Raw genomic sequence first — 23,617 nt, 5'->3', positions numbered from 1 at the left:
TCAGAAAATAAAATATTTTAGGGATTAATTGCCTGATTTTGGGCCAAAACATCAGATTTCTTTGGAATTACATTCCTTAGATATTTTCTGCTGATTATTTTAAATCATTAAATTGAAAGGAATACTAAATTTAATTATTTAAAATAATTTGCAGAAAATAGAAAAATAAATAAATAAATAAATAAATAATTTTTAAAAAAATAAAATAAATTAATTAAATTTAAAGGAGCTTTATTTCCAGAGGGTTTTACAGCAAATTTCGATTTTACAGCTGCACACACGAGGGATATTTAAAAATCACCGTTTTGGCTCCGAAGCAGTTAAAACAGCAGCTGAGTCATCCCAGCTCACATTTCAACGCAATAAAATATCACTTAAAGGTTTGAGAATAATCCTTTTATTACCTTTTAACCCTTTCTGGGGGTTGTTTTTGGTTTTTTTTCTGTAAGGTTTTATTAAGGTGGGGCTCTTCCATCCAATTTTTATGGCAGGAAATCTGTGGGTGGTTGCAATTTTATTTGTTTGATTAATTCTTCACTGCTGTGGTTTGAATCTCAAATGCTTAAAAACAGAGAAAAAAAGAAAAAAAGGAAAAGGAAAAGGAAGAAAAGGAAAAGGAAAAGGAAAAGGAAAAGGAAAAGGAAAAGGAAAAGGAAAAGGAAAAGGAAAAGGAAAAGGAAAAGGAAATTTCAAGGAAAGGAAATTTCAAGGAAAAGGAAAAGGAAAGAAAAAGGAAAGGAAAAGGAAAGGAAAGAAAAGAAAAAAGAAAAGAAAAGAAAAGAAAAGAAAAGAAAAGAAAAGAAAAGAAAAGAAAAGAAAAGAAAAGAAAAGAAAAGAAAAGAAAAGAAAAGAAAAGAAAAGAAAAGAAAAGAAAAAGAAAAAAGGGAGACACGTGGCTTTGTCTTGATTCATTTCCAACACCACCGCGTACCGATGGAAATTTAAATTTAAACATTGAAATAATTAAAATTTAAGCATCTGTAAAGTCATCAGGGTTTTGAGGAGGCCAAATTCTCAGCAAAAACTTGAAACTGAGGGTTGGAATAATAAAATAAAATAAAATAAAATAAAATAAAATAAAATAAAATAAAATAAAATAAAATAAAATAAAATAAAATAAAATAAAATAAAATAAAATAAAATAAAATAAAATTAAAATAAAATAAAATAAAATAGCCAAAGGAACAATGGAGGTTTCTGAGGTTTCATTCACTGCAAATTGGGCTGAAGGAGCCGAGAGCCCAGGGGGCATTAAAGGGTTTTTTTCCCTTTAACCCTTCCATTTCTACTTTTTTCCCTCATTTTTTTTTCCTTTTAACCCCCTCCATTTCTATTTTTCCCCTCAAACAATGTTGGGTTTTTTTTTTCCTCTTAACCCCTCCATTTCTATTTTTTTTTCTCCTCAAAAAATGTTGGTTTTTTTCCTCTTAACCCCTCCATTTCTATTTTTTCCCCTCAATTTTTTTTCCCTTTTAATCCCTCAATTTATTTTTTTTTTCCCCTCAAAAAAAATTTTTTTTTTTCCTTTTAACTCCTCCATTTATATTTTTTTCCACTCTTCCCATATGAAATAATCCAGATTTGTAACTGAACCAGATTCCCAAAGCTGTGGTGGGAAATTATTTTATCCTCAGCTCACGGTGGTGAAATTTATCCTTAAATTAGGGGGGAAAATGGGAATTTTGTGGGGAATAATGGTGAAATAAAAGCATATTTTTATGAAGCTTTAATGTTTACTTGGCTGCCTGAAATCAGAAATATTCCCAAATTAGAAATATTCCCCAAATGAAAATTGTTCCCAAGTGGCGAGTTTGGTCAGAAATATTTGGCTGCCTGGAATCAGAAATATTCCCAAAATTAGAAATATTCCCAAAATTAGAAATATTCCAAAAATTAGAAATATTCCAAAAATTAGAAATACCTCCTAGCAAAGAGTTTGGTCAGATAAAAAGCAGAAATTCTGTTTATTTGGCTGCCTAAAATCAGAAATATTCCCAAAAATTAGAAATATTCCCAAGCAAAGAGTTTAGTCAGATGAAAACCAGAAATTCTGTTTGTTTGGCTGCCTAAAATCAGAAATATTCCCAAAATGAGAAATATTCCCAAAAGTAGAAATATTCCCAAAATTCAAAATATTCCAAAGGGGAGAGTTTGGTCAGATAAGAACCAGAACCTGTCTTCATTTGTGTGCCTGAAATCAGAAATATCAGTCAAAAATCAGAATAAACTCATTTAAATTCACTTTTTAATTCACATTTAAATTCACTTTTTAATTCACATTTAAATTCACTTTTTAATTCACATTTAAATTCACATTTAAATCCAGCCTTGGTTGGATCTCTGCAATCAGCCCAGAAAGAAAATAAATAAAGAATTCTTTTTGCCCATTTTTTGAGGATTGAATGTAAATAAGCACCAAAGACGGAAATTCCTGGAATTTGGGAATCTCATGGAAAATTATTTCACTTTGCTGCTGATAGGGAGGAAATTTTCTGCAGGAATGATGAGCGAAACTCTTTTTAAAAGTAAATTTCAGGGAGTGAAAAAGTAATTTAAAAGCAATTTTTCCTTTGAAAGTAATTTTCGCTGAGTCCTTTGAAGCAGTTCCTGCGCTTTTCTCCAAATCTTCTCTATTTTCCTTCTGATCTCCTCTTTAAAAAAAATTAAAATTGCCTTGATGTTTTGAAGAATTTAATTATTCTGGAAGATGATGTAATTGCAAATATCATTTTTATCTGTAACAAAAATAGACAATCCCATTTTTCCCCTTTTTTTTTTTTCCTCCCTATTGCTGTGGAATAAATTTAAATAAGATTTTTTTTTTTTTTTTTCGCCCACTCACTCCCATCCCTGCCTGCTGTTTATTTAATTTGAATGAAATTAACTTTTTTATTGTTAATTTTATTTTATTTTTAAAATAAAATTTATTCCTGTTAGCACTGAATTTTTAACAAATTTTAAAGAAAATTAATTTTAAAATTCAAATTTTAACAAATTTTAATGCATTGTCTGACAACACTGGACCGATGGGTTTTAATATTGGGATTAAAATCCCGATAGGATTAAAATCCTCTCACCTGCTGTAATTTTAATTCAAGAATTCAGCAGTTTGCTCATCTCCCGTTTTCACAAATGCACTTTTTGAGCTGGTAATGGTTCATTTCTTATTTTACTGCACATTTTCAACATCCTTTGAGGTGGCAGGGTGGAATGGGCCGCATGAAACGGAATTTCAGGATGGAATTCCTCCATTTTTGTGGGCAAAAATTTCATTTTTTCCCCCACGGTAACTGGAAACCAAATTGTGAGTGAAATGCTGGATCGCAGAGCAATGGAAATAACAATAATAATTTCATTTACAGTGACAAATCCTACCATGTTAACTGGAAACCAAACTGTGAGTGAAATGCTGGATCGCAGAGCAATGGAAACAATCCTGAAATCTTTCCCATTTTCAACACAAGCGTGGGTTAATTTGAATTTCCTTGCTTTTTAAGCAAAACAAGCAAGATTTTAATAATAATTTACTTTACAGTGACAAATCCTACCATGTTAACTGGAAACCAAATTGTGAGTGAAATCCTGGATCTCAGAGCAATGGAAACAATCCTGAAATCTTTCCCATTTTCAACACAAGCGTGGGTTAATTTGAATTTCATTGCTTTTTTAAGCAATAAATCAAGATTTTAGTAATTAGAATAATAATTTTCAGTGACAAATCCCACCACGTTTGACTGGAAACCAAACTGTGAGTGAAATGCTGGATCTCAGAGCAATGGAAACAATCCTGAAATCGAGGTTGCTCCATGGGATTCCCTTTGCTCTTTCCCATTTTTAACAAAACCATGGGTTAAAATTTGAATTTCATTGCTTTTTAAGCAAAACAAGCAAGATTTTAATAATAATAATTTACTTTACAGTGACAAATCTTACCTCATTTGACTGGAAAACAAATTGTGAGTTTGTCAGAGCAATGGCAGTGATGGAAACAATCCTGAAATCTTTCCCATTTTCAACAAGAGCAGGGGTTAATTTGAATTTCATTGCAATTTAAGAAATGAAACAAGATTTTAGTAATAATAATAATAATAATAATAATAATAATAATAATAATAATAATAACAATAATTTAATTTACAGTGACAAATCTTACCACGTTGACTAGAAAACAAACTGTGAGTGTAATCCTGGATCTCAGAGCAATGGAAACAATCCTGAAATCTTTCCCATTTTCAACACAAGCGTGGGTTAATTTGAATTTCATTGCTTTTTTAAGCAATAAATCAAGATTTTAGTAATTAGAATAATAATTTTCAGTGACAAATCTTACCATGTTAACTGGAAAACAAAATGTGAGTGAAATGCTGGATCTCAGAGCAATGGAAACAATTCTGAAATCGAGGTTGCTCCATGGGATTCCCTTTGCTCTTTCCCATTTTTAACAAAACCATGGGTTAAAATTTGAATTTCATTGCTTTTTAAGCAAAACAAGCAAGATTTTAATAATAATAATTTACTTTACAGTGACAAATCTTACCACATTTACTGGAAAACAAATTGTGAGTTTGTCAGAGCAATGGCAGTGATGGAAACAATCCTGAAATCTTTCCCATTTTCAACAAGAGCAGGGGTTAATTTGAATTTCATTGCAATTTAAGAAATGAAACAAGATTTTAATAATAACAATAATTTAATTTACAGTGACAAATCTTACCATGTTGACTAGAAAACAAACTGTGAGTGTAATCCTGGATCTCAGAGCAATGGCAGTGATGGAAACAATCCTGAAATCCTTCCCATTTTCAACAAGAGCATGGGTTAATTTGAATTTCATTGCTTTTTAAGCAAAACAAGCAAGATTTTAATAATTATAATAATAATTTCCAGTGACAAATCCTACCATGTTAACTGCAAAAAAAAATTTGAGTTTATCAGAGCAATGGCAGTGATGGAAACAATTCTGAAATCAAGGCCACTGGATTGGGTTCTCTTTGCTCTTTCCCATTTTCAGCGCAAGCGTGGGTTAATTTGAATTTCATTGCTTTTTAAGCAAAACAAGCAAGATTTTAATAACTATAATTTACTTTACAGTGACAAATGTTGACTGGAAAATAAATTGTGAGTGTACTCCTGGATCTCAGAGCAACGACAGTGATGGAAACAATTCTGAAATCTTTCCCATTTTCACCAAGAGCCGGGGTTAATTTGAATTTCATTGCATTTATCCTGGGGGAAATACCAAATAATTGCAGTTTTTGCCCCAGAGGAGGGCACAGGGGCTGTGTAGGCTTTTCCCCACACACACCCCGTGCTCATTCATTTGTATTTTCACACACGTGGGAAGAGGCCGCGGGTCCCCGTCAGGAAAAAAGCAATGAAATTCAAATTAATGAACTGTGATTGATCATTTGGGGGCAGGAGGGGAAAATATTCAGGAATTGTTAGATAAATATTGAAATGAGCAGCGTGCCTGCGGAGCACGCTGCTTTTCCCTGGAGAAAGGTGGAAATTGGTGTTTTTAACCTTTTTCTGAGCACCTGCCCACCCACGAGGGGACAGCGTTCCCTTGTCGCCGTCACAATTTCCCGAAAATTCCTCTTTGCCCAGGGCTCTGCTCCTGGGAAACGTGAGGGAAAAACGAAAACGAGATTTTCTCACTGGCTTCTCGCGTGTTTGCTGCTTTGCAATGCGCTGGGAGATTGGTTATTGCAGCAGGTGGATTGGTTTCATTCAACGGCCAATCACAGTCGGGCTGTGTCAACGAGTCGGGGGGGTTGATTATCGTTATTTGCAGCTTTCTGTCTGTGTCCTTCCTCTATATATAATGTCATGTCATGTCATGTCATGTCATGTAATATTATATTATATTATATTATATTATATTATATTATATTATATTATATTACATTACATTACATTACATTACATTACATTACATTACATTATATTATATTATATTATATTATGTGATTAAATATATATAATAATATAATGCAATATACTATATAATTAATATATAATATAACATAACACAATATGATATATTATATCATCATATAATATACTATATATAATGTAATATGATAAATACAATATAATATAGTATAACATAATATAGCATAATATAATATAATATATATAATTAATATAATTTAATATAACATAATGTAACATAATATTATGTAATACAAAATAATATAATATAATATAATATAATATAATATAATATAATATAATATAATATTATATTATATTATATTATATTGTATTATATTATATTATATTATATTATATTATATTATATTATATTATAATACAATATTTGTATAATATATATAATTAATATATTTAATACATATAATATATAATATAATAACATATCATAATATGTAATATATAATATATGATGTATAAAATATAATATATAATATATAATATATAATATATAATATATGTTATATAATATATAATATATAATATACAATACGGTATAATACAATATAATATATATAATTAATATATATGATATGATATGATATGATATGATTAATATCATATAATACCATAAAATAATAAATTAGCCTTCTAAGAACATGGACTCAGATTCACGATTTCCTCCTTGGGACCCATCAAATTCCACATTTGCTGAGGATTCCCGGATTCACTGAGGGAAAAGCTTCCCTGCAGGGGCACAGCGGATGGGAGGGAAGGAACGGGTGCAGAAACGAATTTATTTAATTTGTGATCTCTGCATCTGACGGAAGCTGCTGGGTGAGAGCTCCTGGATGTGCCTGAGCAGCTCCAGCGCGGGGCCCTCGACCCAAATCCCGCATTTCCTTCTTTTCCTCAGAGCCCAGATCCGCAGGGAAATCCTTCCCTGGAATGGAATTCCCAAAAATGGAATTCCTAAAACATGGAATTCCTAAAAAATGAAATTCCCAAAGAGTGGAATTCCTAAAGAATGGAATTCCTAAAGAATGGAATTCCCAGAGAATGGAACTCCTAAAAGAAAGAATGGAATTCCCAGAGAATGGAATTCCCAAAGAATGGAATTCCCAGAGAAAGAATGGAATTCCCAGAGAATGGAATTCCCAAAGAAAGAATGGAGTTCCCAAAGAATGGAATTCCCAGAGAATGGAATTCCCAAAGAAAGAATGGAGTTCCCAAAGAATGGAATTCCCAAAGAATGGAATTATCAAAAAATGGAATTCCCAAAGAATGGAATTCCCAAAAAATGGAATTCCCAAAGAAAGAATGGAATTCCCAAAGATTGGAATTCCCAGAGAATGGAATTCCCAAAGAATGGAATTCCCAGAGAAAGAATGGAATTCCCAGAGAATGGAATTCCCAAAGAAAGAATGGAGTTCCCAAAGAATGGAATTATCAAAAAATGGAATTATCAAAAAATGGAATTCCCAAAGAAACAATGGAGTTCCCAAAGAATGGAATTATCAAAAAATGGAATTCCCAAAGAAAGGACTTCCCAAAGAATGGAATTCCCAGAGAATGGAATTCCCAAAGAAAGAATGGAGTTCCCAAAGAATGGAATTCCCAAAGAATGGAATTATCAAAAAATGGAATTCCCAAAGAAAGAATGGAGTTCCCAAAGAATGGAATTCCCAAAGAATGGAATTATCAAAAAATGGAATTCCAAAAGAATGGAATTCCCAGAAAATGGAATTCCCAAAAAATGGAATTCCCAAAGAAAGAATGGAATTCCCAAAGAATGGAATTCCCAAAGAAAGAATGGAATTCTCAGAAAATGGAATTCCCAAAGAATTCGTGGCTTCTCCATCCCTGGAACTGTGCAGCGTTGCTGGGAGCAGCCCGGGATGGTGGGAGATGTCATGGCTGGAACTGGATGAAGCTTTCAGGTCTTTTTTAACCCAAAAATTCTGAAAATCCATGAGATTTTCTAATTCTCCTGTTCCTGGAGTGCACAAATCCCTTTTACATTCCCAGGAATGGGATCAGGGCTGGAGGAAAACACAAAATCGCCACCAGAATTCTCTTTTCTCTGGGAAAATTTCTGATTTATTTATAATTTATATGAATAATATATTGTTTATATCTAATATATAATTATACCAGAGCAGATGATGATCAGAGATACTTTTGGGGAATATTTAAATATTTTGCATTTAGGCTGAGGTGGCTTGTGGAATTTGGATATTCCAGGAAAATTCATAATTTCATGTGTGGTGAATTCATTTGTATTTTTCGCTCTTCCTAAATACCTGGACAGTAAAAAAATTTACAATTCGGCAATGAACACGAGTAAGTTTTTGCCCAGTTTTGCTGTTTTTAAAACTGGTCTCTGTCCCAGCGCCTTTGGTCTCAAATATCTGATTTTTAGCCCAATAAACGTTAAAGAATAATTTCAAATTTCACTTTTCCAGTGTTAGTTATTATAAATATTGTTAATTATTATAAATACCTGGTGTCTGCAGATGAATTTTGTTTCCAACAGGTGCAGTCACTCTGCATTAATGTGAATTTTTGCCCAATTTTGGTGTTTTTAAATCTGGTTTCTGTCCCAGTGTTTTGGGGTTGGAGGTGTCCCAGCGCCTTTGGGCTCAAACACCAAATAAACCTTAAAGAGTAATTTCATTTTTCCAATGTTAATTATCATAAATATTGTGAATTATTATAAATACCCGGTGCCTGCAGGTGAACATTGTTCCAAACAGGTGCAGTCACTCAGCATTAATGTGAATTTTTGCCCAATTTTGCTGATTTTAAAACTGGTTTCTGTCTCAGTGCCTTTGGGCTCAAACACCTGATTTTTAGCCCAATAAACCTTAAAGAATAATTCCACATTTCATTTTTCTGCTGTTAATTATTATAAATATTGTTAATTATTATAAATGCCTGGTGTCTGCAGGTGAATTTTGTTCCAACAGGTGCAGTCACTCAGCATTCATGTGAATTTATTGGGTGTTAATTTGCAGAAAAGTGTGGGATGACGTTTAATAACTCTCTTTGCCAAAGAGCAGGACGAGCTCCCTCTCACCTGGAGGATTTGTTGGATGGGTTTATTTCCATTTTTTCATTTGGATTTATTTGTAGCACTCAGCAGGAGCACGCTGAGCCAGGAGATTCGGCTGTTGAGTGATTTATTGTAATATCCTGGTGGAATTAATGCAGTGAGCAGAGCTGGTGGTTTGTTCTTGATGAAAAATTCAAAACTCAGTTCCCTTCAGGCCAGAGGTTTTGCCTGGGGAGATTTAACCCCATGGACATTAAATAGAAATATAAATAATTAAACATAAAAATGAATGAATGTCACCTTCACTAAGAAATTATGAATTTCGCCATTTATTCCACTCAGTGCCAAAGGAGGTAGTGATGAAATAATAATATGTAATATATAATATATAATATATAATACATAATACATAATATATAATATATAATATATAATATATAATATATAATATATAATATATAATATATAATATATAATATAATATATAATATATAATATATATTATATAATATATAATATATAATATATATTATATAATATTTTATATTTTATATTTTATATATTGTATATTGTATGTTATATGTTATATGTTATATATTATATAATGCAATATAATGTAAATATAATATAATATAATATAATATAATATAATATAATATAATATAATATAATATAATATAATATAATATAATATAATATAGTGGATTTTTGAGACCTTTGTTTTGCTGGGTAATTTTTAATTGGGTAATAGTTAATATTGTTGAATTCTGGGTAATTTCACAATTTGGCTACAAAATTCTGTGGGAGGGTCCAGTGGTGCCTAAGACCCTTCAGCATCCCTGGGGCAGAGGTGGATGGAAAAATCCAGGATCATCTCCTAATTATGCTCATGATATTTTTAATTATGCTCATGGCATTTCTGCACTCCTGTTTTCCATCTCCAGTGGTGACAGGACTAAAAATGTGCAATAATACAAAATATTATTAAAATGTTAAACCTGGATGTGCTGGGTGAAACCAGTGGAAGCTGTGCTGTCCCTCAGCATTAATTGGAATATTATTATTATCATTATCATTATTAATTGGAATATCACAAGGTGGGAGCTTATTTCTGGCAAATCCTCCTGGCACAGGGTATGATTTGACTTTTAATTTATATTTTTGGGTAAAAACTGGCTCTGTGTGTTGTTCTGGAGGTTGTACCTGTGTTCCACATCAATACAAGCCGCAGGATCAGAGGGGAGCTCTGATTGTCACCCTCTGTCACAGACTGGACACGTGCTCATGACATTTCTAATTAATTATGCTCGTGACATTTCTAATTATGCTCATGGCATTTCTGCACTCCCGTTTCCCATCTCCACTGGTGACAGGACTAAAAATGTGCAATAATACAAAATATCAAACCCGGATGTGCTGGGTTACACCTGTGCTGCCCCTCAGCATTACCTGGGATATCACAGGGTGGGATTCTGGCAAATCCCCCCGACACAGGGCATGATTTGACTTTGAAGTTATATTCTGGGGGGAAAAACTTTGAATTTATAATTTGGGGGGAAAACTGGCTCTGTGTGTTGTTCTGGGAGGTTCCACATCAATACAAGCCTGTAGGATCAGAGGGCAGCTCTGATTGTCACCCTCTGTCACAGACTGGACACTTGTGACATTTCTAATTATGCTCGTGACATTTCTGCACTCCCGTTTTCCATATAGGAAAATAGCTGACAGGACTAAAAATGTGCAATAATACAAAATATTAAACCTGGTGCAATAATACAAAATATCAAACCTGGATTTGCTGGGTTAAACCTGTGTTGCCCCTCAGCATTAATTGGAATATTATCATTATCATTGCCGTTATTATTGTCATTATTATTGTCATTATTATCATTATTATTGTCATTATTACTATTAATTTAAATTGCAATATAGGTGGGAGCCTATTTCTGGCAAACCCCCCTGGCACAGGGCATGGTTTGACTTTGAATTTATGTTTTTGGGGGAAAAAACTTTGAATTTGTAATTGGGCTGCTCAGTCACTTCCTGAGGTCTGGTGTCTTTTCCAGCACGGTCACCATCCGTCCCAAAGCAATGGGGAGATTTCTTGGGCACCTCGCCCCAATTAAACAACCACAATTAAACCTTCCTGCCAGTCCTTGGGCCTTTCTTATCCCACTGTGCACTGAGTTCATTCCTGTTGGGATCAGGATAATTCTGCTGTTTGTCCTCTGTGTTTTCTCTTGCCCTCATCTCCCGAGAAAATAAAAATTCTCAAGGTGTAGGAAAATTCGAGGGGTTTGGAAATCTCCCTCAGCTGTGACAAAAAGCAGGGAACCTCTTGTTAAAGGCTGAGTAATTTAGGGGCCAGGGGGTGTTGGGGATCACGGAATCACAGAATGGTTTGGGAAGGGACCAAAACTCATCCAGATCCAACCTGGACCCATCCCACCATCCCAGGTGTCTCCAAACCCCGTCCAGCCTGGCCTTGGACACTGCTGGGATCCAGGGGCAGCCACAGCTTCTCTGGGAAATCCATTCCAGCCCTCACAGGATCTGTTTGGCTTCATTCTGCATCATCCTGCCATCCTTTGTGCTCTCACCTCCCTCCAGCTTCTCCAGCATTTCCTTCCTTGCTGTACCTTGAAGCAGAAGCAGAACCAAGGGGAAGAGCTGGTATTTGAAAGAGTTTGGACAGTATGAGAATGACTGGAAAATTCATGTGAAGAGTCTGAGGGTGAAGAGAATGGGACAGAAATGATGGTGGATGTGAAGGATTGCACAAATCAAAAATGGTTTTTGCAGTAAAGACCAAAGCAAGCCAGGGAGGACTGGGAGGAGAATCCAGGTTCCATGAGATGAATAGAACCGGACAGAATGGGTTGGGTTGGAGGGACCTTAGAGCTTGTCCTGTTCCACTCCCTGACATGGGCAGGGACACCTTCCAGAAATCCCAGGCTGCTCCAAGCCCTGTCCAGCCTGGCCTTGGGCGCTCCAGGGATCCAGGGGCAGCCACAGCTTCTCTGGGAATTCCAGCCCAGCCCCTCCCCACCCTCCCAGGGAACAATCCCTTCCCAATATCCCGTCCATCCCTGCCCTCTGGCAGTGTGCAGCCATTCCCTGTGTCCTGTCCCTCCATCCCTTGTCCCCAGTCCCTCTCCAGCTCTCCTGGAGCCCCTTTAGGCCCTGGAAGGGGCTCTGAGCTCTCCCTGGATCCTTCTCCTCTCCAGGTGAGCACCCCCAGCTCTCCCAGCCTGGATCCCAGCTCTCCCAGTTGCTGGAATTGTTGGAATTCCACGGTGACCACACAGATGCCCACAGAGGACTTCTCCCCACCATGAGTTGGTTCCTTCCCTCCCCATCTTGGTGGCCCCTCCCAGGCCTCCTCTGGAAGTTCTCTCTCCCTGAAGGTTCAGTTTTTGGGCCAGGTTATCAGTTCCAGAAAGCTCCTGGTGTTTGTTCTGCAGATACCCTACAGACCTTCCTGGAAGGAAAATCTTTGTCTTCTCCAAACCAACCCTTTGGCCATGAAAATATCTGGAAAATTTGATTTTGTGAGGGTTTTCTGCCTGAAGAGAGAAAGTTTGGCTGGGTTGATAAGAACAAGAACACAGGTTGATAAGAACCTGGCCAGAGCCTTGAATTCCCAAGGGAAGGAATCAGGAAACCCTGCAAGGAGCAAAGGCTCAGTGCTGACCATCCATGAAGCTCCACTGGCATTTTTCCCAAGAGCAGCACCTGGTCCTGCGTGGGTTCATCCCATCAAAGCAACGACTCTCTCTGATTTGCAGACTAGAAAACATTCCAGGATCATTCAGGGCACGGACAAAAGAGCAGAGATACAAATAAAGGCCAGGACCTCGCAGCAGCCGAGCCCTTCCTTTGTCGTGGGGGCAGCTCCGGGCCCTGCCGAGCTCTGCTCGTGCTCCGCGGAGCAGGAACAAAGGAGCCCCGGCCGCGTCACGATGATTTCAGTGTGTTCACACCCCGTGGTGAGCCAGGATGGGTGGCAGAACTTTCCTTTTCTCTCTTTTTCTCTGCCCAGGTCACCCAGATGAGCCGTCCAGACCTGATCCTGTTCCTCATGAAGTACCTGATGGCCTTGGTGGTTGGCATCCCCTCGGTGTTCTGGGTTGGGAGCAAGAAGACCTGCTTTGAGTGGGCCAGCTTCTTCCACGGGCGCAGGAAAAAGGAGTGAGCACGGGTTTTTTACAGATGAACCTTCCCTTGCTGCCCCGGGCTGGGTTTTCACACACACAAAGGCAGGAATGGATAGAAAAGTCACAATTCAGAATGGAGACAGGAAGGACAAAAAATTCCTTATTTCTCCCTAAATATTTGTTCCCAGAATCAAACCTACATTTGTCCATCTTCAAAATGTTTTTAAGAATTAAGTGTCGAATAAACACTTCATGGTGTTTAGGTGGAATGGAAGCTTTTTATTTATAAATGTGCACCTAGCCAGCTGAATCAGAGCTTTAAATTGGAATTAAATTCAGATTCCTCTCACCGTGGCTGCAGTTGAAGGCATTTGTCTCTAATTTTAATCTTCCTGATGCATTGGTGCTGAAGAGCAGCTTGATAAAGTGACAACAAGAATTTCTTGTGGCTTCTGTAAGGCTGACATTAATTTAGATTAAGGTTGGCAATGATTTAGAGACAATCTATGATTTTGTAGTAGCTGCGGGTAGGTGCTTTCCTAATAAATATTTCTGATTTGCAGACTGGAAAATATTTCAGGGCACAGACAAAAGAGCAGAAATTCCTAATAAATATTAGGAATATATCAGGAATATTATATATATATATATTAGGAATATAATATAATTAGGAATATATATATTAGGAATATATATATAGGAATATATATATGTATGTATATTAGGAATATAAAATTTCTAATAAATATTGAGAATTTCATCATATTATTATATATAAATAAAATTTATAAATACTATAAATGTTATAAATTATTATTAATTATAAAAATTATTTAGATATAAAATTATTAAAATATAAAATTTATAAGTCTTATAATATTTTGTATTATTATTTAAAATTTTAAATAATATTTATATTACTATTAAAAATATATTTTTATAGGGTATATTGGGATATAGTGTCCTTTAAGATGTTTTAAAGCAGAAAGTTTTTGGTGACTCCTCCATCCTTAGATGACTTTTGGTCCATCCTTCAAGGATTCAAATAGGCTAAAACAACCACACAGGGGGCTAAAACAACCACACGGGGACATTATCATGTCAATGATGCTCTTGTTGGCCAAGCCAACGCCGTGATCGCTTTCACCCCGCGCTAATTACCGCTAATTGCTCCGCTCAGGGTCGTCAACGAGAGCCGCCAGGTGCTGCAGGAGCCGGACTTCGCGCAGTCGCTGCTGCGGGACCCCAACACGCCCATCATCCGCAAGTCGCGGGGCACCTCCACGCAGGGCACCTCCACGCACGCCTCGTCCACGCAGCTGGCCGTGCTGGACGAGCAGAGGAGCAAGGCCGGCAGCGTGCACAGCAAAGTCAGCAGCTACCACGGCAGCCTGCACCGCTCGCGGGACGGACGGTACGGGCTGAACGAACAGGGCCGGGGATGCTTCTCCTTTTTAATGGTTTTAGGAAAAGTGATCAGCTCGGGTGGGGAGAGCTGATGGGTCGCGCTCACGGCACCGCTGCTCCCCGGAGTGGCGCTGAGGAGGAGGAGGAAGAGTGCAGCTGTGTCTGCTGGTCTGCGGGCAGAGCTGGGGGTTCCGTCCTCACGAGAGCATCTGGAGATTCCCCTTTTTCAGTTTGACATTCGAGGTCCTCTGTGAAATGAACAGGGCAGGAGACCTTTCTCCTTCTGAATGCTTTTAGTAAGAATCAGCTCAGGTGGGAGAAGTGACAGGTCGCGCTCACGCCGCCGCTGCTCCCAGGAGTGGCACAGAAGAGTGAAATAGGGCAGGAGACCTTTCTCCTTTTTAATGCTCTTATTAAAAGTGATCAGCTCGGGTGGGAAGAACCGATGGGTCTCACGCCGCTGCTGCTCCCAGGAGTGGCAGGGAGGAGGAGGAAGAGTGCAGCTCTGTCCGCTGGTCTGTGGGCTGAGCTGGGGGTTCCGTCCTCATGAGAGCATCAGGAGATTCCTCTTTTTCAGTTTGACATTCGAGGTCCTCTGTGAAGTAAAGAGGCAGGAGATCTTTCTCCTTTTTAATGGTTTTAGTAAAAATCAGCGCGGGTGGGGAGAACCGACAGGTCTCATGGCGCCGCTGCTCCCAGGAGTGGCACGGAGGGGGAGAAGGAAGAGTGCAGCTGTGTCTGCTGGTCTGCAGGCAGAGCTGGGGGTTCCCTCGTCACCAGAGCATCAGGAGATTCCCCTTTTTTGGTTTGACATTTGGGGTCCTCTTTCTAGCTGACATCCTTTTAGGTTAGGATGAGGGGTAAAAAGGGTCTTAGCAGACACTGGATTCTGTTCCTCACGTCTGGACATCACTTTGATCTGTCAATTCCGTGTTGGCTCGTTGTTTTTAGGGGTTTTTGGCTAGGTTTGGTTAGAGGTTTCTCCCATTGCATGCCAGCTCTGATGTCATTTGCATGCCAACCCCGATGTCCCCTCTTCTTTGCCATCCTCCAGGAAGCAGCAGGACAAAAGGGGGAATTCTTAACCATCAACAACAGGTAGTTAACGAAAACGACAGGTGATTACAACAACAAACAGAACTCCACCCTGGCAGCAACTGGCCCAACCTGTGAACTCTGCAACTTTTTTTTAAAAATTGGCAGCTTTTCTACTCATAACATTCCTCACGTCTAGGCATCACTTGCATACCTTAATTCCGTGTTGGCTCGTTGTTTTTAGGGGTTTTTCCTGCTAGGTTTGGGGAGGGGTTTCCTCATTTGCATGCCAGCCCCGATGTCACCCCCTCCTCACAGTCCCACCTTCCAGGAGGCAGCAGGGGGATGCTCCACAAAGGGGGATTGCTAGCCATCAACAACAGGTAATTAACCATTAACAGCAGGGGATTACAACATGAAATTATTAACAAGAAATAGTCAGAACTCCAGCTTGGCAGCAATTGGTTTAACTTGTGAACTCTGCAACCTTTAAAAAATGGACAATTTTTGTACTCATAACAGTTTGAGCAGAGGGGGCTGCTGAGGGAGGCAGGAGCCTCCCCTGAGATGGGAAATGGAAAACCCCTCCTGTCCTGGTTGCTATTAATGAGAAGCTTCACCAGGCCAATATTCGAGGAGTAATTAATTTATTAATTAATATGGTAAAGGATGAGCAATGCAGCTCTGGGTACAGTGGGGGAAGTTTTCCCTCCAACTGCACACCCATAGCTGAGGCGTACAGGTATTTATAGGTATTTATTATATAAATACAGGTCTCTATATAAATATTATAAATATGTATATAAAATATATTTATATATTATATAAATAGTTATAATATTTATATGTTCATAAGCTTTCTCAGCAGTTTCTATTCCAAATTTTTACATCACAATTCTATACAAGATTGTGATTTAGTTTTTCTCAGGATGTATCCCAAAAGGAGTGTCCCAGGTGTTAGTGGTCAGGTTTCCAAAAGAAAGAAGGAGCATGCTATCTGGTGAGGTCCAGCTTTCCAGATGTGGTTCCACCTTTTAATTTCAAGGACTGTAAATCTCATAACAGTGATGTCCAGCTTCCCTTGGTCCAAACTATAAATCCTTGAGTTGATGTTCATCGTTCATCTTCCTTTCTCAAGCTGCTTTTCTCTGTTTTGTTAAGGCCTGAGATAAGCATGTTTCCTTTTTATATATTCTAAAGCTAGAGTTTCAAAGATCCTTACTACAAGCAATATTCTAAAATTATACTTCACAAGGTTATTATTGCAAAACTCTTTGAGGCTTAGCTACAAGCAGAAAGTTCCTGTCAAAAAGCAACATCCTCAAAGCTTTAATTCAAATGCTCCTAAATCAACTTTAGACTTATAAAGGTTAATTGCAAACAAAGGATAGGTTCAAAGGCCTCTTCCATGCTTTATTTTCCTCAGTTACTATTAGAATTCATCTTTATAACTGTCCCAGGGTCGGTTTCCACACATACCACAATTACAAATACACACATTGCCTGTATCTACCTGACACCAAACACAGCTTGGTATTTCACATGGTTTAGGGCAAATTTGGGAGAAAACCTCCACAAGGAGGCTCCTCCAGAAAGCAAACCCACAGAGCTCCTCCCCCAATCAAGGAAGGATTCCTCGGAGAGAAGTGGAAAGAACCTGTTTATTTAACAGGCACAGCACGCCCAGCACACAGAATGAACAATACCAGGTGATGCCACTCTGTCACCACTCTGAAAAAGATGACAAATTCACAAAGTCTCTCTGGGGGTGGTCGCTCTGTTATCAGTCCCTCCCGTTCTGGGGCAGCTGCTGCAGCCCAAGGTGCAAACTCTCGGTGTTTCCCAGGTTCCAGTCTGGAGCAGGCTCGAGGGGTTCCAAAAAGGGAAAGGAAAAACAGACCAGGGAAAAATTCTGACTGCTTAGCTAAACTAACTAATGAGCAGAAGCAAAAAGCAGGAGCAAAGAGGAGCAAGAGCAGCGCAAAAAGCCAAGCAAAAAGCAAAAGCAGCACTGTGCACTGCCCTGTCTGTGTGTCCCACCAGCCGTGGGGGAGCAGCTGATGAGAAACCAAAACAAAACTTTCACTCTTCAGAGCCAGTCTTGAAGGCACAGAACATGATATCCAGCATAAACAGAACACACAAATGGGGGTACAAGCATCATAATGTCACCCTAGGACAGCTCCCAACAAATTGTTATAATTTTGAAATTAAGGGGCTCTCAGGCAGAGATATGGGAGCAGGAATAACAGCTCTTTACTGGGAAAATTAAAAAAAAACCTGAACAACCAAACAATGCAGTAATACAAAACAACACTGACAGAGTCAGAACACAACCTGACACACTATGGGTCAGGGTGTGTGGTATTTTCAGGGTCCCCTGTTGTGGGGAGGAAAGATGAATCTGACTCCATGTTCTTAGAAGAAATATTATATTATATCAATTATATTATATTATATCATATTATGCCATACTGGAACTATACTAAAGAATAGAGAAAGGATACTTACAGAAGGCTTAACAAGATACCAACTAAAAACTCTCCAGAGTCTTGACACAGCCTGACTGTGATTGGTCATTAAGTAAAAACAATTCACACGAAACCAATCAAACACTGACCTGTTGGATAAACAATGTCCAACCACATTCCAAAGCAGCAAAACACAGGAGAAGCAAATCAGATAATTATTGTTTTCATTTTCTCTGAGATTTCTCAGCTTCCCAGGAGAGGAAACCCTGGCGAAGGGATTTTTCAGAAAATACGATGGTGACACAGGGTGGTGGCAGCAGTCCCATTCCATGGTGGCTCAGCCCGCCTGCAGTGCCAGCCGTGGTTCTGGTGGAGCAGGGATCCTGCACAAGGGTGGAGCTCTGCTCTGAAGGTCCAGGGGTGGTGTAGATGGGCCTGGTCTTCCTCTGGGAATCCAATGCAAAAAGCTGCCTGTGGTGTTTCAAATCTCAGATTATATCCAGGTAGGAAATGGAAAATGTAAGCCCTCTCCCTCCAAATTTTTATAATTTTGAAATTAAGTGGCTCTCAGGCAAAGATAGGGGAATAGCAGTAACAGTTCTTTACTAGGAAAATTAAAAATACAAATGCAATGGTACAAAAAAAGAAAACAAACCACTGTCAGAGTCAGAACATGCCCTGACACCCTGTGGGTCAGGGAGTTGGTGGCACAGTCCCATTCCATGGTGGCTCAGCCCTCCTGCAGTGCCAGCTGTGGTTCTGCTGGAGCAGGGATCCTGCACAGGGGGGGAGTTCTCCTCTGAAGGTCCAGGGGTGGTGAAAATGGCCTGGTCTTCCTCTGGGAATGCAGTGGAGAAGGCTGATCCTCTGGGAATGCAGTGCAAAAGGCTGCCCTGGTGTCCCAACCCTCAGATTGTATCCAGGCAGGAACGCTTGGCTCCACTCTCTGGGTGGTGACCCAGAATCTCAGATTGTATCCAGGTAGGAACGTTTGGCTCCTCCCCCTGGGCGGAGCATCTCCCCATGGGATGATGGAATCTTATCAGCCACGCAGGGACATTCCCTGGCCCATGAACAGAAGATAATTAATAATTAATGGCTCATTGACAGAAGAGATCCCCTGGAGGGAGGATTGGTTGTGGAAGAGATAAACTGCCCAATTAACAGAAGATAACTGCCCCAACTGTAACAGATGGTAAATAGAATACACACTTACCTTGCAATGCAGGATAGGTCCTCCAAAAATTCGGGGCATTACGGATGCTTTGGGAAGGGATTTCAGAGATCTGCTCATTCCACCTCCCTGGGACACGTTCCACTGTCCCAGGTTGCTCCAAGCCCTGTCCAGCCTGTCCTCAGGCAATTCCAGATGTGGGGAGTCCACAGCCTCTCTGGGCAAATCCTGGGACTGGAGAGGCCCCTTCCAGCCAGACACGTGGCCACAATTCTGCTAAAATTGGGTGTTTTGGTCAATCTCCTCTCCGTGTCAGTGTCTGGACTGGAAAGAGAAAAAAATGCCCTGATGTTTTCGGAGTGTGTGCTGGTCTTGGTGAATTAATTACACCGCAGGGCTGAGTCCAGCGCTGGTTTTCCTGCACGGGAGCGCTCTGTGGGAAAACAGAGCTGCCCCAAGGTCAGCTCAGCACTTTCCCGGCCGCTTTGTCCGTGTGTCAGGCGGTTTTGTGTCCGTCAGTATTCCTGCCCTGCCGATGTAAACAAGGGCACGGGTTTGAGCCGAGGTGGAGCTAAGGTTTCCAGGGTAATTAATCACCGAGCGTTTCACTCCCCTAATTACCAATCCCAGCCAGCCTGGGGTGAGACCATTGTGAGGAGCTGGAACGCTTTGCCGGGGCTGTGGGAGCCGCGCAGGGAATGGCTCTCCTCGCTTGAGCTCTGTTCACATTCCTGCAGCAGCTCAGCGTGAAAAACGCCAATCGCTTGTTTTTAAAAGTTTAATAGTAATAAAATGGTCATAAAAATAGTAATACAATTAGAGTAGTAATAATTTAGACAATTTGAATTAGGGCAATATGAGACAACAGAGACAAAGAGTTAAGGACATCGGGGTACCTTTTCTGGGCAAAATAAGCCTGAAAAAGGACACACATTAACAGAGGATTAACCCTTAAAAACAACAGCCTGTTGCATATTCATACATCTCATACATGATGCATCAATTCCATTCAAACACAGGATTCTGTCTGGTCATCCTCAGCTTCTTCCTCTGAATCCCAACAACACCTTCGAGGTGGGAAGAAGTTAGTTTCTTCTGATAATAAATTCTTTATCTCTGAAAGATTTAGGCGTCTTGTGGCTGCTATCTGCTGCGAGTCCTTTCTTTAAAAAAAGTATCTGACATTAGACCCGACTGCCTGGTGGTGTGATCTTGCCCCCGAGCAGGCAGCACGGCCGGAGAGCTGAGTCCCTCCCGGGGACAGAGTGTTTGGGTACCCAGGCCGCTCGTAGCCATGGCCACCTCAGCAAGCCCAGTGGGTTTCAGCTCTTCAGTGATTATCAGCTCTCTTGGGATTCCAGCTCTTTGCTTGCTCAGGGGCCTGTGGGCTAGAGGGGAAGCAGCCTCGAGAGAGGAGAAGAAAATCATCCTGGGGTTCCACAGCGATGGTTTTATTGAGGGGTCAGTGAAGGGTTCCAGCGACGGCTCTTGTAACCAGAATGGGCTAAACCAGCCCCTTTTTATAGGGTATAAAGGGATCCAAACTTGCCCAATAGCAGGGGTTAAGGGAAAGTGACCTATGGGGTTACAGAGATAAGCTGGGGTGCGAAAGGCGGAAAACAGGAGCTCGTTTTGCTATTTCATCATGACCCAGCAATTCCTGTCCTTAAGCCTCGGCCCTCCATGGAGCCCTGGCCAACTGCAGGGAGCTGCTACATTACATAGTGTCGTCGTTTCTTGTTGGGAAGGATGAAAGTTTGACAAGAAAGTCTCACAGATCCGTGTGCTTAGCAGAAAGATTTTTAAATGTGGAGTCTGATGAAGGAATAGAGATGGAGGCAAGTTTTGATATAGAAGAAAAGAATTGCTGAGTCTCACTGGCTAACCAAGGAGACAAAGGGTGTGTTGGTTAGAAGGGGTTTTTATGGCTTAGAGCAAAGGATAAACCCACCTCAAACAAGAAGAGGTTTTTATCAAGCAGAAAGAGAGCACAGGCAAACAAGTCAGCAAATGTTGCAAGTAGAAAAAAGGTCTCAGAATTTTCCACTGCAAGAAAACTGAAAAACAACTTCTACCTTAAACTGTGATGTACTGACTTTTAGTGATTGGAGAATAGTGACATGAATATGGTAATTATAGAAGTTATAATAGGCTATAGACAACAGTTCAGGTATAGATTGGCTCTACTGTATTAAGATGCTCAGCAAAGAAAAGTCTATAATGCACTGTGACCAAACCCAAAGGGTCTCCAGGCCTGCCTGCAGCTGGAGCACAGCTGTGGGCACAGCTCTGTCACCCACCACCCTGGACTGCTGTAACGCCTTAGATACAACAAACTGCATTGTGGAGAGCCCCTGGAGTCCCACATGCCTCATTTCGGCTCTTACAGTTTCTATTTTAACATTTTTTATAACTTAAAACTATATTTACCACACTGCTTAAGAGAATTAATCCAGCATTACTTTTTAACACAACACAACGCACATAATATTCATTTGAATATTTGCAAAAAGCCAATCATGAAATACACATTTTTCACATGTGTATGATGATCACTGATGATCACTCTGTGTTTCCCCTAAATCGGGCACACTCCCTGCAGCTACAGGGGCGTGGAGGAGCGGCTCCCTCACGGCAGCATGTCGCGGCTGACCGACCACTCACGCTGCTTAAGAGAATTAATACACCATAACTTTCTAACAGAACACATCTAATACTCATTTGAATATTTGTGAGAAGCCAATCATAAAATCCATGCATTTTTCACATGGCTGATGATCACCCCCTGTGTTTCTCCAATTTTCTAAATCAGGCACACTCCCTGCAGCTACAGGGGCGTGGAGGAGCAGCTCCCTTGTTGGAAAAGAAATGAAATTTAGCAAAATATTTAATTATAGTGAGTTGTGTGTGAACTGGTTTGTTAAAAAGTAGTTTTGTAGCCGTTGAAAGTGTGTGTTGGGTTTTGTGTGTTACCTAGCAGGTAGTCTTAGAGATTTAATAAATAATTAAACTAGTGCAAGAAAGTAAGAATGCCAACCTGTCTGTAGGCAGCGTACAATGCTCTGAGAATAAGATAAGCAGAGGATTCGTGATCTTGTTTGTGAACCAAGGAATGTATCACAAGGGGTCTGTGACCAGGCAAGGGGAACGGAGGACTGTTCCTTAGAGACCAGGCAAGGGGAACAGGGAACTGTTTCTTGGAAACTTTGTTGTGAATCGCATGTATAAGAGGGAAGCACCCATACGTGAATTTGGGGGCTCGGACTTTGGGACGTGAGTCCCCCAGTTCCCCGGGCCCTTAATAAAGCACCCACAAAACTTATCCGAGTTTTGTGTCATTTATCAATCGGGCAACACCCTCACGGCAGCATGTCGTGACTGACCGACCACTCACACTGCTTAAGAGAATTAATACAGCTTTACTTTCTAACATAATACACATAATATTCATTTGAATATTTGCCAAAAGCCAATCAATACACATTTTCCACATCTCTGATGATGCCCCTGTGCTTCCCTCCATCAGGTACACTCCCTGCAGCTACAGGGGCGTGGAGGAGCAGCTCCCTCACAGCAGCATGTCGCGGCTGACCGACCACTCGCAGTACTTAAGAGAATTAATACACCGTAACTTTCTAACACAACACATACCATATTCATTTGAATATTTGCCAAAAGCCAATCAATACACATTTTCCACATCTCTGATGACCACTCTGTGTTTCCCCCAAATCAGGTACACCCCCTGCAGCTACAGGGGCGTGGAGGAGCGGCTCCCTCACGGCAGCATGTCGCGGCTCACCGACCACTCGCGGCACAGCAGCTGCCACCGGCTCAACGAGCAGTCGCGGCACAGCAGCGTCAGGGACCTCAGCAGCAACCCCATGACACACATCACGCACGGCACCAGCATGAACCGCGTCATCGAGGAGGACGGCACCAGCGCCTGACCTTCCTCAGCCCGGAGTCATCCTCGGCCTCCCCGCGCGGGACTTGAACCACTGAGTGTAAAGCTGGTTGCGTGCTCTGAACCTCTCTGGAGGTAATTATTTATTTGAGAACTGTTCCTCGTCGGACACGACTGCTGAATTTCTGATTCTCTGTGGAAAACAATCTCCCCCCTTCCTCCTCTCTCCCCCTCCCTGTGTCCCTCCTTCCGTGGGCTCGGCCCCCACATCTCGGTGTCGGTGTGGGGTGGCGCTGGGAGTTGTTCTGATGAGACTTGAGGGAACCTGTGATGGCTGAAGGAATCCCTCCCTCCGTGCACCTCCCTGCAGGGGACATTCCTGCCAGCTGGTGACCCTGGAAACGCCACCGGAGTGAAAGGAAGCTCCTCCGAGGATCACCAGCTCTTCCCAGAGCGGCCCAGGCTCGGTTTTCCACA

General features: G+C 40.2%; 1 protein-coding gene across 3 annotated transcripts in view; it reads left to right on the top strand.

Annotated features, from left to right (window-relative positions):
• FZD3 (frizzled class receptor 3) overlaps positions 1-23,183 on the top strand; it is a 74,979-nt gene extending 51,796 nt beyond the window's left edge. For all 3 annotated transcript variants that reach the window (XM_058801642.1, XM_058801640.1, XM_058801641.1), the window contains 3 exons: positions 13,032-13,180; positions 14,327-14,560; positions 22,970-23,183. In XM_058801642.1, the coding sequence (XP_058657625.1) occupies positions 13,032-13,180; positions 14,327-14,560; positions 22,970-23,183 (597 nt within the window). The remainder of the gene's footprint in view (positions 1-13,031; positions 13,181-14,326; positions 14,561-22,969) is intronic.
• Positions 23,184-23,617: the final 434 nt, after the last annotated feature.

Source organism: Ammospiza caudacuta, chromosome 3, assembly GCF_027887145.1.
Source record: "Ammospiza caudacuta isolate bAmmCau1 chromosome 3, bAmmCau1.pri, whole genome shotgun sequence".
In the NCBI taxonomy this organism is placed as follows: Eukaryota; Metazoa; Chordata; class Aves; order Passeriformes; family Passerellidae; genus Ammospiza; species Ammospiza caudacuta.
Note: the sequence above shows the minus strand (reverse complement) of the source record. Positions and strands in the feature narration are given on the sequence as shown.